The following is a 16877-nucleotide window of genomic DNA, read 5'->3' as shown; positions in this document are numbered from 1 at the left end:
TATTTCTCCGAGTGTAAATGGAATCGAGGGGCAAAGATATTTTTCAAGAGTGGGCTGAGACTACCGACTCGTGATCAAAGGTTGCCCTTTAACATTATGGTTTTCAACTATGATTACCGCTGGATTCTGTTCTGCTGTAAAAGTGAAAGCCAAATCCATTTTTCTGAAATGCAAAGCAGATGTGACCCTTCCTGCCTAATTGCATTTTTATTCTATCTTTTATCTTGCCTGAACTAAGAAAAAATGTGTTGATTTATATTTAAAAAAAAACAGAGTATTAAATTGATGGTACAATCAATCTTAGGGGAAAACAAATGCTACTAACGTCTTTATATTTAACATACAGAGGAATCTGTTTATTTGCTGTTTGCTGACAGAAAGTCAACAAGGTCAATCACGTGAATGATTAATATGTAACAGTAATAAGAACACATAATGACAATAATAAGGCCACTTCATTAACTATGTATCACCCGTTAGACCACATGCTTACAAAATGTTCTTGGCCACAAACTGAAGTTTAAAGCATTATATGCAAATTACTTCACCATGTAGCTATCCGCCAACATCCTTTGTCATTTCCAAGGAATGTTGGAATGCCACAAAACCACTCGTCCCAGTACCTGAATGCTGGTTTCAAGATGGCGCCTGTGCACATTTAGTGTTAAATTCACTCACATGTAGCCTACCACAAACTGCCTTTTCATTACCAACTCTCTCAAGTGTTCTGGTTCCAGGTTTGTAAGGGATCATGCGTTATTTACGCTCTGGCGACAAGCTCTATGTAACATAACCTTCTACTCTCCATGCAGTTTAAAAAGCTTACAGGGCATTTTATCTTGTTAATCACACATTGATTTACTATGGTTTAGCTTTGGTTTAAGTATTGAGATTTATTGCAATAGATGCCTTTCACAAATTGGCCCGTGTAATTTTTCGTCCCACGTGTGCAGCGTGCAAATGATGGCACTGTGGGCCGGTCACTTAGTTCATACCACTCCGGTTCCCTTTGGTGTGAGGAGTAGGCGGACCTCTAGAGGCTGCTAGCAGGTCTGTTAGATTCATTTGAGACTTTCTGGAATAATTTGTCCTGAGAGAGGTACATCCGAATAACCACAAACTGTACTTGTATTTCACCTTATAATTAGCTGTAGCCTGAAGTAGAAAATAGAGATCAGATTTGAGTGTTCTCGGTTCTCTCTCTGACGTTTGCATCAATGTAGCTGCACTCACAACTGTTGTCTTAATGATGGCTTAAAATGGGAGAATGAAGCTAATATTTGCCTTAACGTGTATGTCAGACATTTCCAAGATTTCTCAGACCTTTTCTGTAAATGTCTTTAAGTTTGAAGGAATTTCAGTTACTGGATAGTTGTTTTGTCTGTGTTGTTCTTGTTTTTTCCAATGTGTATGTGTTAATCATTTTCTATTCCTGTAAGATAATCATGAACGGTTAAGGAATATAATTCAATGTCCAATTCTGTCAAGCACCACTATCAAAAGAAAGAATCATTGCAGAAATATCATCAGAATAATGTGCTCTGCAATGAAAATACTCTGTGGGCTTATTGTCAAATATTTAGCAGCTCTTTTGCAAAATGTACATGTACTTATTTCTTTTTTTTTTTACATTTTATGGGTTACTTCTGGTATGTTTGAAGGATTTGAGACTAGCAACAGTTGCTGTGTCTTGGCACATATGGACAATTCAAGGAAAGAAATATTTATTAGCACTGACGATTGGAAATATTAGAATTGTGAGCCCAGATTTTTTTCGCTTTAAATATCATTAAAGCTAAAAATGCTGGATTCTTAAAGCTCCAGTACACCGACAGAAATCCTTTCTTTATTTTGGCCGTTTGAACCTCTTCACAGGACCAGAGGTCACACTATTTTACAAATCTTTTGTCAATATGTGTTTTCGATGAGCTGCCACATAGCTCCACCCAACTTGTGGAGAGGTCTGGTACTGGATCTGGAAATCCATGTGGCATGGTTGAAATTATGTTAAAAAAACAAGAGCACAATGCCTTCTCGGATATAAAAAATAATTTATTTGTGTTTCACAAAATTTCTCATTCAAAACTGAAAGGTACTTAAACAATGTTTTGATGATGGTGGGATGGAAACATCCACATACAAGCATGAAGACCATGAGACCTTACAAGTACTGACGATTTACTAAACTAATTCAAGTTAAGGGCTTCCCATATACCACTTAAGTAGTATTGGTCAATTTTACAACACGTGTGTAATCAAAAAAAAATGTATCATGGGAAAAATATCAGTCTAATCAGTATGTATGAAAATAGTGGTACCGTTCAAGTTGACGCAATGTTGTTGGGAAACCAGACCCTTGGGGTTAGGGGCCTCCAAAGGGCTAACTGTGATGTTTTCTTTATTTTTTACTGTTGCAGGAGCTAACTACTGATGGTGCCTTTTTCATTCAAAGAGCAGACATTCTGTATCATTGGTATTCTGGAAACAAATTAACTTGGGCCAGCAGTATTTACACATCTGTAGTTTCACACTGTTGCCAACGTTCAAAGTGCTTTGTTCATCGTTTTTCAATTAAGTTGATATCAGATGCCTTTAAAATGTCTCAAGTGTATTTGGCACTGACATTTTCCCAGAAATGAAAATTCTGCATTTTAGAAATGCAAGGTTTTCCAGGACACCATTTAAACTGCATATAATGTAAGCTATTTGCATACTAGTATATTTGTAAAAAATAACCTGGATTTTGTTGGCTTTTTTATTTCGAGCCCAGTAAACTATTTCCACAAATGTAACACTGGTGCGTTCAACTGGTTTGTTGATACTGGAAAAACAGTTTCTCAATGGAAATGTCAAATAAAATGTTGCCTATTATGAATCACTGCAATTGATCTACCTAGGAGAACAAATTTGTTTATTTATTTCTTTGTATGCGTTGGTCTTTTTATGGGATTCATCTTTGCATAGTTCATTCTTTTCAGCAAAACTTAAAGTATGGTGAAAGGGAAATGGAATATATTTTTGCAATTTTTGATGGTGGATGCTTTGTCATAATGTCATCCTCTTGAGAAAAGCTTTCAGAAACAAGGTGTATTGTTGTCTCAGTCTAAATGAAAAATAAAGCTCTTTTGAATTCAACAGTGTTATGATTCCACCAGAGGGCAGTGCTACTCTGTATAAACTGAACCACAAGTTTTCCAGTGATCACCACACAGTTAAAGATGCTTAATGTAATTTAAATACAAAACGTGTTCTAAAAAAAACAAAACACAATTTACAATGTCTTTACAATTTATTTTAGTGTTTTATTAACCTTTTAATCAACAGTGTGGGTGAAAACATTAAGTCATCTGAACTGAATATTATTTATTCTTATTTTCAAGAAGTTGAAGGTTTAAAAGTTCCTTGTTTTGTTTGTCACAAAGCATAAAATAAACCCAAGCATATCCCAGTATGTGTCTATATATAGACAATATATTAAGAATGTATTTGTAATCACATTATCAAGGGTGTTTTAGCTCATTAAAATAGAAATGTATGTAAAGTTCAGGCCATGCTTGGATGGCAGAATGAAAAATACCTAACAGGTGAGATGAAAGGCCTTTTCCACACACAAAACATGTTGTCACAGTAGGAAAAGTACATGTTTAAATAAAGACATGAATGATGGCTGGATTTCATTTAGCAGTTTTGATTTCAGGGTCATGGTATTGTGCATGCTGGCACAGTCACTCTTACTGGGACACTTTGCTAGAACAGAGCTATTGATTGCTTTATTAGTAACATGTGCATTTTCCCTACTATGACAAGTCAAAATTGCTGCTGCTATTCCCAAAAAAATCTCTCTGCTGCTTTTCCCCTCTGGAAGCCCTATTGGCTGAGAAGCCGCTTCGTCACTTGAATCATTAAGGTAAAACAGCATCTTATCACACAACAGAGTGCAGTGAAAGACAGTGCATCGCCACTCAGATTAAGATTTGACTTATTTAAGGGATGTACAAAAGCAAATACAAAACAAGGCTTTCATTAGTAAGGAGCCCTTATCTTAGTAGTTACACAACTGCTGCTGGTGTTATGTGGTGTTGGAAAAGACAGGATTGCACACAGGTTTAGCCGTGGCTCTTTTAAATTACGAAACATTAACAAGGCTTCTATGTAATCTTGATTAGCTCCCTTTTAAACCAGGGTTTTACACTTTAACTGGCCAATTCAATTATTAAATCGTCGCGTCTCAAAAGTATGATGTAATGAGTTCAATCAATCAAAACATATGTTACAAAAAAAACAAATCCAGTCATCCCTTCAGTGTAAAACATAAATGCTATTCTAACATAAATGTTACAAAATGTTGCCTAATCTCATTGTGCACCAGGTTGACTTTGGTCCACCACGTTAGCTCCAGAGAAAGGACACTAAATCCTTTTAAAAACCTGTCACAATAAAACTTGTTATCTACAGGAGTTAGTCAGTAAGGTTTCATTTCCCCCCCTGTTATCATGGTTTAAGTGTTAACTTGGGCTGCATGAGGGTCACAATCCCAATCAGTGAGGACAGCAAACCACAAAATCCCACCACTCCTGCATTGGACTGATATATACCCAACCTGTCTAGGGGAATGAAGAGGTCACAAGTATTTTTCAGCATGTCCAAGGCAACAGCAGGCTGTGATTTGAAGCTCTCAAACAGCAGAAAGACAAACGCATCCAGCTGAGGAACGACAGCTTCAGCTACTTCAGGACTCTCATTGAGATGCTCCTCCATTTTCTGTCTAAAGTGTTTATCTTTTGCCCTCTGTGCCATTAACTTGAGGACTAAATAAACATCTCTGGTCAGACTCATAACTAGCGAGAGGAAGTAGCAGCGAGAGGAATTAAGGCTCCAGCGTTCCTTGTCGACATCACGGATAAGACCGACACTTCTGGCCCAAAGTACATTGTCACAGATAAAGTAGAGGGTGCGGTTGATATTGGCCGCAGTGAGGCACAGGCACAGCACTCGGTCAGAGAGCTGCATGGTTCGCTTAGAAGCCTCAATGGAATTTACTGCGCTTCCCAGCCTGAACACTGACAAAGGAGGAAGAAAAAAGGGATATTAGAGCAGTCATCAATCCAATATGAAAAGTCAGGTCAACATGTCATCGTAGCAGTACACTAAGGAGACCAGTAAACCAACATATAAACCAAACTACAGTGTCTTAAATCTTATTTTTCCCTCTAGATGAAAGAGTGTGGATGTCAAATACTCAGCGTGTTTCACATTCTGTGGAGGCACCCATTCTAGGTCATGCGCTTGCTTGCATTCATTGATTACTGAGACCTTCATAAAGCATGTTACTATTCACACATGTTTGTATTAGGTATTACAAAGCTAGCTACATAAGGTAAATAATATTAATGTAAGGGAACTTTATTTAAAAAAAAAAAACAAGAACGAGATGATTGCCAGACCTTATATAACCTATGAGAGGAGCATCGAGCTGTGCATTTGAGCTGTTCAAAGTTTAAGATGGGACATTACCTCTTTCAGCCAGTGCTTGTGAGCTGATGGCATTACTTTATTCCAGGCGCATCAGATGTCTAGCCAGCAAGGTAAAGAATGCTATAGTCTCAGCCTGGTAAGTTGTTATTAGTGTCTCCTGTGGGACTTCCCCAAACAATGCCGTCAATGAGTTAGACTCAGTCACCGTATTACACATATATGAAAACGTGTTGAATAGAGCTGTACAAAATGGGGTCAGTTTTGGGTATTACCGAACCATGTGACTAAGGCTAGCTGGGTCGGCAACCAGCATTCTCTCTACTGGCTATCAGGGGCAAGCTCTTCTTGATGCAAAAATATTCAGATTGTACAGAAGTCTAAGAAGAAAACGCTAGTTTCAAATCTCTTCAACACTGCACGATGTTCTTTAGTAAATTATGGTCCCCTTTAAAGTAAAGTAGACCATAAAGCAGGGTATTCTTTCGGGCGTGGCTACCTTGAGATTGAAAGGTTGCTACAAGAGCCGTATACAACGTCTCTATAACGGCGTCCCTCCTCCACACAGAAAATATGGTTACTTCCAATCACTGGTTGCAAAAACCAAGATTGCGACGGCAAAAATCCAACATTTCAACCTCAAAGCTCCAAAACTGCATTCCACAAACCAATGGGTGACATAACGGCGACTAAATCCAATTCTTATATACAGTCTATGGTCTAAACCAGGGTTGACTTGGACCAGTTAACTCGCAAGTAGAATCAACATATGCAAAAACCTTAAACTGTAACAGCCCATCACCAGTGTGCCGTGAGAGATCGTCCGTCCAAAAACAATATTATTTAGTTGCCGCAAATAATTTGCCATTGTTGAGCGTCTGAGCCTGCAATAGTGGCTGGCCTAGTAATTAAATAATCTTCTATGCCAGTGGGTAGGTAGCGCAATAATTACCTTGTGAATTTGAGATAGAATTAAATGATGCGCGGGAGAGGTTGTGGTGAAGAATGGCGATGGAGAAATATTTCAAAAAGAAAAATGCAGACTCTGAACAGGGCCCTGTGCAACCGTCTAACCCAGATGAAAAGCCCAGTGCGAGTGGTGGTAAAAAAAAATGAAGAAAAAACGGTGAGTTCGAAGCAGTACATTGAAAGTTATCTTATATTTTGATTCACTATCACCGGGGATCTCACTGCACCGATTTTGTTATGCTTGGTGTGTGGGGAAAAGCTATCAAACAGCACCATGGTCCCAACAAGCTGAAACGTCATCTCGAGACAAAACACCAGTCACTGAACCACAAGAACAGGGACTATTTTGTTTGCCTGCGCACACAAACTGAGAAACGGATAACTTTTATGAGCGCCTGCACTGAGAGAGCAGCAGCCATTGTCGGGCGCATCAAAGGCTTTGTTAGCAGAGTGAAAGCGAGACACCCAGATGTTCTTGTTACGCACTGTTTTTTGCACCGCTCGTCGCCAATAATTTACCAGCAGACCACTGAAAACTTGCATATTGGGAAATACGGAAATGAGAGCGGAGCATAAAGCCCTATTGCTCCACACAGAAGTCCGATGGTTGTCATGCGGCACAGTGCCGGCCTGTGTGTATGAGCTGCGGGAGGAACTAAAAGTGTTTTTGACTGATGAGGTGTGATGATGCAAAGCTGCTCATAAGTGATGAGTGGTGTGCAAGGCTGGCATACATGGCGGATATAATTGAGCACCTGATTGAAATGAACACACAAATGCAAGGCCGAAATGAAAGCCTGCTCAAAATGGGAGCAATGTCAACATTCCTCCCATTTTCCACAACATATCTGTGTGAGATGAGCTTTTCGATAATTTAGAGACGGAAGAATAGCAGCAACCTGTGGATGTTTGCTGCCCAATAATAATACAAACAATTGGGTAAAGTGAGAAAAGCCCACCTTCTTTTGCCTTTCTAAACATGTCTTCCTTATACAAGGTGTATTTTTATTTCAGATAAAAGTAGGATTTTGGAAAAAAGACTGAATGCTTGAAACATAAATACAAATCTGGAGATAAGTCTTTAAAAAAAAAAAAAAAAAGATTCAGTCTACCAGCTAGGGACAATGGGAGGAGGGTTGAGCATCTCTCAATATAATGGTTGGTCTTATAAATCAAAATATTTTTTTAAAGTTACTATCCAACAAAGTTATATAAAGTTACTATCCTTGTACTTGTAAGTGACACAAACACAGAAAACGGGAAGTTAGGGAACGACATGTGCTGTGCTTTATCATTTATGGGGAAAAGAACCCTTTAGTTATCCCCCTCTCTAAGTTTTTTTTAAATGGTGACACCAGCATGTCTCCTTCACCCAGAATTACTGAAGGCAGACAGACCGGACACTGAGGCAGGAGAGCCCTGTGACTGCCACTCATGATGCAGAGAAGACATAATTAAGTGGCGCGCAAACAGAGTCTGGCCTGGTTCACTTTGACCCTGGGGCAAGGTCTTTCTTGCCTGAACCTGCTCGAAGGCATTGCCCCATGTCTCATTTTTATGTGGAGCTTGTCTCCGAATCATTTGTATTAATATTAATAACCACAGTGTTGGCAAAGAGATAAATTATTTATGAAATGACTCACACATATTCTGTATATGTTGTATACCTCACTGCAACAATCTGTTTTGGGCCCATATTTATAAAATGAACCGCAACATAAATATTATCATACAGTGTCAAAGTTCAAAAAGTTTCAGTTTGGGTTGTAAAGTAAAACGTATCTATGAGCCGTCAAGGCCAGTTTTAGGGTAATCAGTAACAGCCACAGTTGGTGCAGGTCCGTGTGTCAGTCACCCATACAATGTCTATCTCAGCTCAAAGGGGAAAACGCTACGGCCTTCAACAGAGCCGCAAACAGCCATTTAGCTGGTCTAAGCCCATGACTGAGGTGTATAGATGCCAAAGAAAATGCTAAACTAATAAAGCTAACAAAGACTTAATGTAAAACGTTCAGTGCAATTGTATGGCACTTTTACAGAGCACGATCAAATGGGACCATGACACACTTTTTGAACACCCTCAGTTATGTGTTGTGTACAGTTTGTTAATGTGCTGTATGAAGAGAATAAAGGTATTGCTGTAGCCGCAAAAAAATAAACATGTATGAAATTTCATTCAATGTTCACATTGAACATATTGTCAACTTCACAATAGTTCATGGCAAACTGGCTGTATAGATTAGTGATTTTTGCTGTTTAAAAAAAGAATTGAAAGAGAAGCAAACTAAATACTGTTGATGCAGATTTAATGGTGGGACAATGTATGCAGGTTTTCATAGCAGAGAGCGGGAACCTCTCCTGAAATACAGACCAACTTCAATAACATTATTAAAAAAAAAAAAGAGCAGAGGTGCAACTACACCGAGACCACATACATATTTAAAGGCTACTGCTTAGGTTGACATATAATAATTTAACTGAATAGAAGACAAGATGTATATAACCTGAATGGCTTACCGCCTCTGATAAACAATTTCCTGAGGTAAACCCTGGTATACCAGTAAAAGGTTAGAGGTCTATGCAACAAAAGTCCTGCATTTTGCTCATTGGTTAAAATGTCACCACACTATTATTTATATCATTTGTAGTTTACATTACAGTAATTTAAAAAGTCACAACTTTTGATGACTTCTGATGTTTCACAACATTTTGCCTGGACGCATATGATCAAACCGTACAGCCTTGTCATGACCATGTGAACCCAATGCAATGCAATATGGGATTGTTAAGAAAAAATGTAAATGATCAGATAAAACGTTTCTGTTCTTTACCACCAGATTGTCTATGGCATTTATGAACAATCGTCTGTAACAAGCTCATTCTTATTCTATTCAATTAAATAAACTATATTTCCTGGAACAATGGCAGCAGTTCCAATCGCTTTGTGAAACAGATGAGGCTATTGAATTATTTACAATAGACGGGCTTTACGGAAGTTGGAGAAAGTGAAACAACTTAAGCCGTTATTTGCTGCGACTCTGTACCTGTCTTGTGGGCAGCTCATCTTGACCTTGTTGATCAAAAATCATTGTATTTATAAAGAAGCCAGCCTCAAAATTTGGGTTTGAGGACAAAGAAAGTGTCTGAAATTGTCATCAGTGAAAAGACGGTTGATTTCAGATTGTTATGCAGCAGCCCACAGTGTTATTATATATTCAATGACAGACTGATGGAATAATGAAAAGGGAGACAACAGCATTTATCAAGCTAAAATTCTTGGTTAAATCAATTTTCTCACATCTGAGAACTTGTAGTTTTACAATGATATTTGTGGACCTTTTTTATTTGAACACATCACGTTGGACCCAGGGACATTTTAAGGGGCCTTTATTTACACTTTAGCATAAGTGATTCTCCAAAACAAAAAATCATGGGATCAATTAAAAATGAAAGTGATTCATGTTTACACAGTGAGAAGTTAAAACGATATTGTTTTAATGGAAAATGGAGAACAGCAATGTTGTTTTAAACACAGAGTGTTGACTCAGCTGCAGATATTACGAGGAACAGGGTGGGACTGGATGTGACATAATCCGCTTAACCTATATGGTTGGACTTGAACACGTGGAACCACAATAACCTTTAAAGTACAGTATAATGGGACACATCTTAATTATTGTATTTCATGTTCAGGTCCCAGGAATCACCAAACCCAACGTATACTACTGTGTCACTATCGAGAACACTCTCCCCTCATATACAGATACAGATATACTCACATTTTCGGCCAGCGCTCATGTTGGTTTCCAGACTTTTAAGTTTCTCCACAAGGTCCTTTCTTTCGGAGTTGTTTCGTAGTAAATATACCGACAGTGCACATGCATATTGGGTTGCCCTGAAATAAAGGAAGAAGAAAAAGAGTATAAGAAGAAGTCGAAAGTTGACGTTTAACGAAGAGCGCGTTACTTTCGCTCCCTCGCGTATCTAGTCGCGTTTACTGAACTTTTCTGTCACAAATGCAAAGTGGAAAGTTGACGAGCAGGTCACAAACACTCGAGACAACTCACCGGAATATACGGTCCCTTCCTTGGCTTTGGCTCGTGAATTTGACAAACGCGTCCATGGTGAAATCAAACAAGAACAGCTTGTTCTAGTTAGCTGACACAGAGTTGCACCCTCGTTCAGAGACGCACCCGCAGACACATTGACGTCAATGTCTCGCTACCGTGGGTGCAATGTCCGCAACTTCCATTCACTTTGAATGTTGGCAATGGTGGTTCATCTGACGCTGCCAATTCAACTCAAACAGATCATCTGAGTGTTGAAATGTCTTGCACGTTCACACTTAGCTAATTTACCCCGGGTGGCTTTGGGCGATCAACACAGCTGAGCTGAGCCAACAGTACTTGTTTCACTACGGACAGGTTAGCGAACGGACCAAAAGCCGAGCGTGTTTTAGTCACGGACCAGCGCGTTATTAGGTTAGTTTTATGGAAACTCTATATTCTACTGGATAATAATCGCAGTAAAAAAATAAAAGTTTCACAAACACATTAAAGTAAGAGGAAATATATTAAAATAATAGTTTAAAAAAATGTGTTAAAGACAAATATCCTACATGCACGTCGGTGGTTTAAACGACAGGGGGCAATGTGGCAGTTATTAAAATAATGGATTGAAGATTGACTATGTCATTGATAGTTGATAAATAAATATGTTATATAATATTCTTTTGAATCATTCTTATAAGCTACAGAATACGTTTCAGACACTGATGGATCTTTATTATTATTATTTATTATCTATTACTTTCAAAATGTCATTAAAATATGATTTATTTTACAGATAACTGCAGCCTTTTCAAATTGAAATCAGCCGAATCCTCCTGACCCCTTTTTTTTTGTATAGCAAAGGCAAGATGGCTGCATGTGACAGACATGTAGCGGAGGAGAAGCACAACATTTTCATATTTTGTATTAATTGAATGTCTGCACAGATATGCATGCATTTAATGAATTAGTTAGGCTGCTACTATCAACTGTGGACTCACAGTTTGCATGTCAGTTGGAACATGTGCTTTCCTTGTCATTTTCAGTGGTCTCCAGTGACCCTCCTTTTTTTATTGTAATGAGGATCAAGTTACCAACCAATCACACACAGAATATCGTATTACAGTCGCTCTTGTCAGTTCACTTGGTTGGTGGGGAATGTCAAACATGCTGTTATAGTGCAAGCTTACCTCCTTTGCATATACATATATGGTGGGGGAAAGTCTTATTAACCATCTGATCTATGCTGACGACTTAGTGGTCCTGTCTGCTTGCTGGTTTACAACAATTGCTCAGTCTGCTCAAGGTATGGTGTGCACTATGATATCAAATCCAACTCTAAAAAGAGTGTTATCATGATAGCTAAAACCAAGGAGGATAAGAAGCTAAACTGTCCTTCATTTTTTATGGGAGACCAGGAGCTAAATGTGGTGCACAAAGTTAGATATTTGGGTCACATCATCAGGAATGACCTAAGTGATGATGACGATGTGCAGCAGCAGTGTTGCAAACTTTATGCATAAGCCAATATGGTGGCACGTACATTTCATATGTGTACAGAAGATGTTAAAACTGCTCTCTTTAGAGCCTACTGTACTCCGATCTATACAGCCAACCTGTGGTGCACTTATAGTAAAGCAAAAATGAAAAAGATTCAGGTGGCATTTAATGATGCTTTCAGAATCTTGCTCAAGCTTCCCAGATGGACAAGTGCAAGTCATATGTTTGTGACTCGTAATGTTCCCACTTTCCATGCTGTGTTGAGGAGTTTTGTATACAAATTTAAATGTTGATTAATTGACTCAGAAAATGTGATTCACTGAGTGATACAAGGTATTCTTCTTGTTTCTGGAAATATTGGAACAAATGTCTGTATGTCTTTAACCACGAGTGACTTTTGAACTGCAATGTTTATACCTGTGTCCTCATATTGTATTGTATTTTATATATTGTTGTTGTATTTGTGTTTGTTGCTATATGGACTCATGAGTCTGAAATAAAATGAATATAAATACAAATCAACTCCAAATTCTGAAAATAAACCATGGATTTTAAATATTGGGAATATAAACTCAAGCAGGAAGAGAGAGAACATTCCTTCAATAACTGGAGTGAAGACTAGAATAGTATAAGATGGTCAAACACTGACAATTGCATTTATGTTAATGGTGAATAAAGCTTTTTCAACAGTTACAAAAGAGTTATCTTTATAGGAAGGTGACATGATCATTTCTTAATCCTTATCAAATAGCATTTTGCCATTACAAATTTTGCATAACTTGAATGATTACTTATGATCTCAAATGTACAGATAGATTAGTCAAATTAAGTGATAAAAACATGCAGCTCTAGTCACAAATATAGTACTATCTGATTGCTGGAAGGAAGATGTTATGAACTCTCATTCTTTTTGTTTTCACACTGCCGCATGTGATTTGAGCCTTTGTTATATTTAATAAGTAGCCTGATTGGAGGACATGTGAAAGATTCCGTGAATGTCTTTTATAAAGCTTGGTGAGGCGTTAATGAGTTGAGAAATATATAAAATATTGTTGACGTTTGTCTCCACGGTCAACGGTTTGTCCACAGTGTGTCAAGTGCGAAATTATGTGTCTAAAATTCCACATATTCATTCCTGTATGGATGTGTTTAAAAGTCAGGCTCAAATGTAATTATTCCAAATCCCAGGGGGCTCTTTGTAGATAAGGTCATTGCAATATCAGCTCGACTTATTTCCATTCCGTAAAGCCCTTTTAGTATAGTGGTCTGGGCTCGAACCAGTGACCTTGAAATGATGTTTTATGCCTGGCCCCTTTTGATGAATGTTTTCTTATATGGAGAAAATCTTCAATTATAATATGTAATTTCACAGACAAATGTATAATCTATTTGAAGAAAACTTCAGAATATGGCTTTGGATGACATTTCAATGCTGCCTGCCAATCAACACATTTGCCTAGTTTCCACAATTAAAACGACTGAAACTAGATGCAGTGGGCCGCTCACTGTTACGTTAAAGTATTTAAAGTAATGTGTGTAGTATTTCAGTAGATGAAAGTACAAGATGAGATGACTTTCCAAGTGTTTCTATGGGTTCAATATATCCACTGAAGAGGAAAGTTAATTTAGCAACAAGTTCTTAAGAGACTTAAAAGCAGATATTAAAAGTAGAGATATGATGGAAAATAAATGAGCAAGTGGTTTTAAAAGTGTGCCAACAAACATGGCATTCCCCAAAAAGCATCTTCTTGGATGCAAAGTGTTCAGTGGCGGGACGTCAGGGCCTGCTAAGCCTTCTCTGCTGGCCTAAACAGAATCACAAAAAAATAGCAATTTAATTGTTTTTCACAAATAAACTACATGTATTATAATTATGTTTCCCTATTAGCTTATTCTCTCATTGCACAGCTCCTGTCTTCGTCTGTTCCTCTGCTTCCGGCCGCGGCACAGCTTGCTTGGCAGCTGGTTAAGGAGAGCTCTTGTCCAATCAGATTTCACCTCTGTTTCTCTATGGTAGCATAGTGGGCTAAACTACATGGGGACGGCCTGCTAGCGTTCTGGACGTGTCATGCGTCACAGGGCCCACGTTAACCATTAACATGCGCTGTGATTGGTCAGTGTGTCAACAGGGCAGAGCTCACTGGGAGCTGGAATGATTCTGGCTGAAGCGACTGCGAGAGAAGTTGTGACATGTTTAGTGTTTTGCTTATTTTGGCCCTCGGTGGCTGAAGGAGGAGAAGCGGACTTGGTGACGGATTTAGTGACAATGCATGTTTGCGGTGATGAACCTGGTGTTATGAGGGGCCGTTTAGGCCATAACTATTGAGACACTCTCACACTCACTACTGAGACACTCTCACACATACTAATGAAACACTCGTACATTCACTATTGAAACACTCTCACACTCACTACTGAAACACACATACTAATGAAAAATATGAGGGGCCGTTTAGGCCATAACTATTGAGACTCTTACACTCACTACTGAGACACTCTCACACATACTAATGAAGCACTCGTACATTTACTACTGAAACACTCTCACACTCACTACTGAAACACTCTCATACATACTAATGAAACACTCGTACATTCACTATTGAAACACTCTCACACTCACTTCAGTTATATGTATGTATGCTCTTACATGAGGATGTGCAAGCGTCTTACATGTATTCATGCAAGTCATTTCAGTAGTGACCGTGAGAGTGTTTCAATAGTGAATGTACAAGCGTTTCAGTAGTATGTATGAATGACATCTCACTAGCATACAGAAGGTGCTTCGGTTAAACCGGAAGGCGGAAGCAAAGTGCATGTTTTGAACAGCGACAAAGCGCCAACCTTAGCCCGCTTGGCAGCGTGTAAGAGCGTGACATTTCAGGGTTATTTCAATCAATAATTTTTTTGGTGATTGAATATGAAGGTGCAACTTCTATATATTTTGATCAGTCTGCAGGCCTTATTCGTAATTGGCAATCACAATGACATTGTTGATTTTTTTCAATAGAGTGCTGCCCTGCATTCAATGCCTACAGCAAGACCCAGGAGATGAGAGATGTTTTAGAGAGCTTGATGACCACACCATTACCCTAAATTCTATGTTGTCTATGGTTCACTCTAGGGAAGGACCTGATGGAGAGACGGTTGTTTTTTTGGAGTCAATATGTTTTTGTTTTAATAGGTTTGGTGACTTTAGAACTAGAAGAAGAGATCAAGAAAACTGCCTTCCTCCAATTCCACCTACAGCCAGAAATGGCCTTCCATGTCGCCCACGATTTGATTTAACAATGATTGAGCAATTTAACCAGTGCATGGGACTCGGTTTTAACTGGCAGGGAATTGCTTCTTTTTTTGGAATTAGCCCTCGGACTGTGTTCAGACATAGACAACGTCTTGGTGTCGGACCTTTGCAATACACGTCCTTGACCAATGAAGAGCTGATATTAACTATAAGGGAGATTTCCACGAGTACCCCGAATGCTGGTGAGAGATACGTTATTGGAAGTCTACGGGCTTGCGGAATCCGTATCCAGCGCTGGAGGATCCGTCAAATTCTGCAGTAGATTGATCCCGTCGGACGGTCATTGAGACGCACTCAAGCCATTCGCCGAAGGGTTTACAGTGTGCAAACTCCAAACGAGTTATGGTATGTGTGCTATGGGCCATTGACAGGTCTATTCTTACAAGTTATGGCTTGCCTAATGTTACTGTTTGTGATTCCTGTATTGATTATTCCTGTACCATTTTGACTCTTCGCTCCTATACCCTAGATTAGAACTAGCTGACTTCCCCCAACCGAGGATTGGCTCCATTGAGCCAGAATAAAACAATTTAGGTCTACTCATGGTGAACGGCCAAATATCATCAATATTCAAAATGCATTGTTTTATTGCTCAATGGAGAGCTTGCCTGCCTATCAGTTGGGGAAGCCATCTACACTCTAACTGAAACTAATGGACAAATAACAAAAAAAATCATCTTTTTTTACACTAAGGGTTCATTAAGGTCTCGCAACAATATTTCTGCCCCATAGAGATGGACCACTTGTATGATGTGACCCTACATAATTCTGTGAGTGCTTTTCCAGGATTGTAATGCCGTGTTCACACCAGACGCGGCGCGAATTTGCGGCGCGACCAGATTACATGCAAAGTCAATCCACAGACGCGGCGCGACGCGAATTGCCGATTTATTCGCGGGGCGGCGAGATAGACGCGTTTGAGGCGGCGCGAACAGAGCGTTGACCTGGGGCGAACAAAGCGAAGGACGCGGCGCGAATTCGCGTGAGTTGAATTCTCCCAACTCCGGCAGAGAAATCGTGTGACGCAAAGTTGCGGCAGCCAATCAGCGTTGAGAATCAGCGTTGAGAATCAGCGTTGAGAATCAGCGTTGAGAAGCTCCGCCCGTCATCACTCTTACCTGTCTTAAAAACTTGAGAGCCCTGGAGATATCAACCAATTAACCTCTTAGGGGCGTGTCTTGTTTTTAAATACTCATAACATTAAAACTATTTGCACAAACGACTCCACACTCGGTGTATATGTGCACATTGCATCCCCTAACTTGCAATAAATCGGTCGTGCGATTTAAACACTAGGGGGCGCTACAGTAATTCGGCCAATTTGGGATTTTTGGGGCATTTTTGTAATTTTTTGCCTTTTTTAGCATTTCTATTTTGCTAACTCCTCCTACAAAAAAAACATTTAAGCTTTGTGATTCTCTTTAGGCCAGCAGAGAAAGCTTAGCAGGCCCTGACGGCCCGCCACTGGACAAATGTAAGTAATCGTTTGGGTTGCACTGTGTGTAAAATGATTCATCATCCCTTCCTAGAGGGATTAGAGGAAACAGTTTGGTGGATCACGTGGCTCAATGAAATAGGTAGGC

At 39.1% G+C, this 16877-nt stretch overlaps 1 protein-coding gene across 1 annotated transcript; it reads right to left on the bottom strand.

Annotated features, from left to right (window-relative positions):
• Window positions 1–3329: 3329 nt before the first annotated feature.
• pex11a (peroxisomal biogenesis factor 11 alpha) lies at window positions 3330–10600 on the bottom strand. Its single transcript, XM_079223214.1, has 3 exons — window positions 10509–10600; window positions 10221–10336; window positions 3330–5060 (listed from the first exon to the last, which is right to left on the bottom strand). The coding sequence occupies exons 1-3, from the start codon at window positions 10562–10564 to the stop codon at window positions 4492–4494; spliced, it is 741 nt and encodes a 246-aa protein (XP_079079340.1). The 5' UTR covers window positions 10565–10600; the 3' UTR covers window positions 3330–4491.
• Between the last annotated feature and the right edge of the window lie 6277 nt (window positions 10601–16877).

The sequence above is a fragment of the Taurulus bubalis genome (assembly GCF_910589615.1).
Source record: "Taurulus bubalis genome assembly, chromosome: 9".
In the NCBI taxonomy this organism is placed as follows: Eukaryota; Metazoa; Chordata; class Actinopteri; order Perciformes; family Cottidae; genus Taurulus; species Taurulus bubalis.
This window is presented reverse-complemented; position numbering and strand designations above follow the sequence as displayed.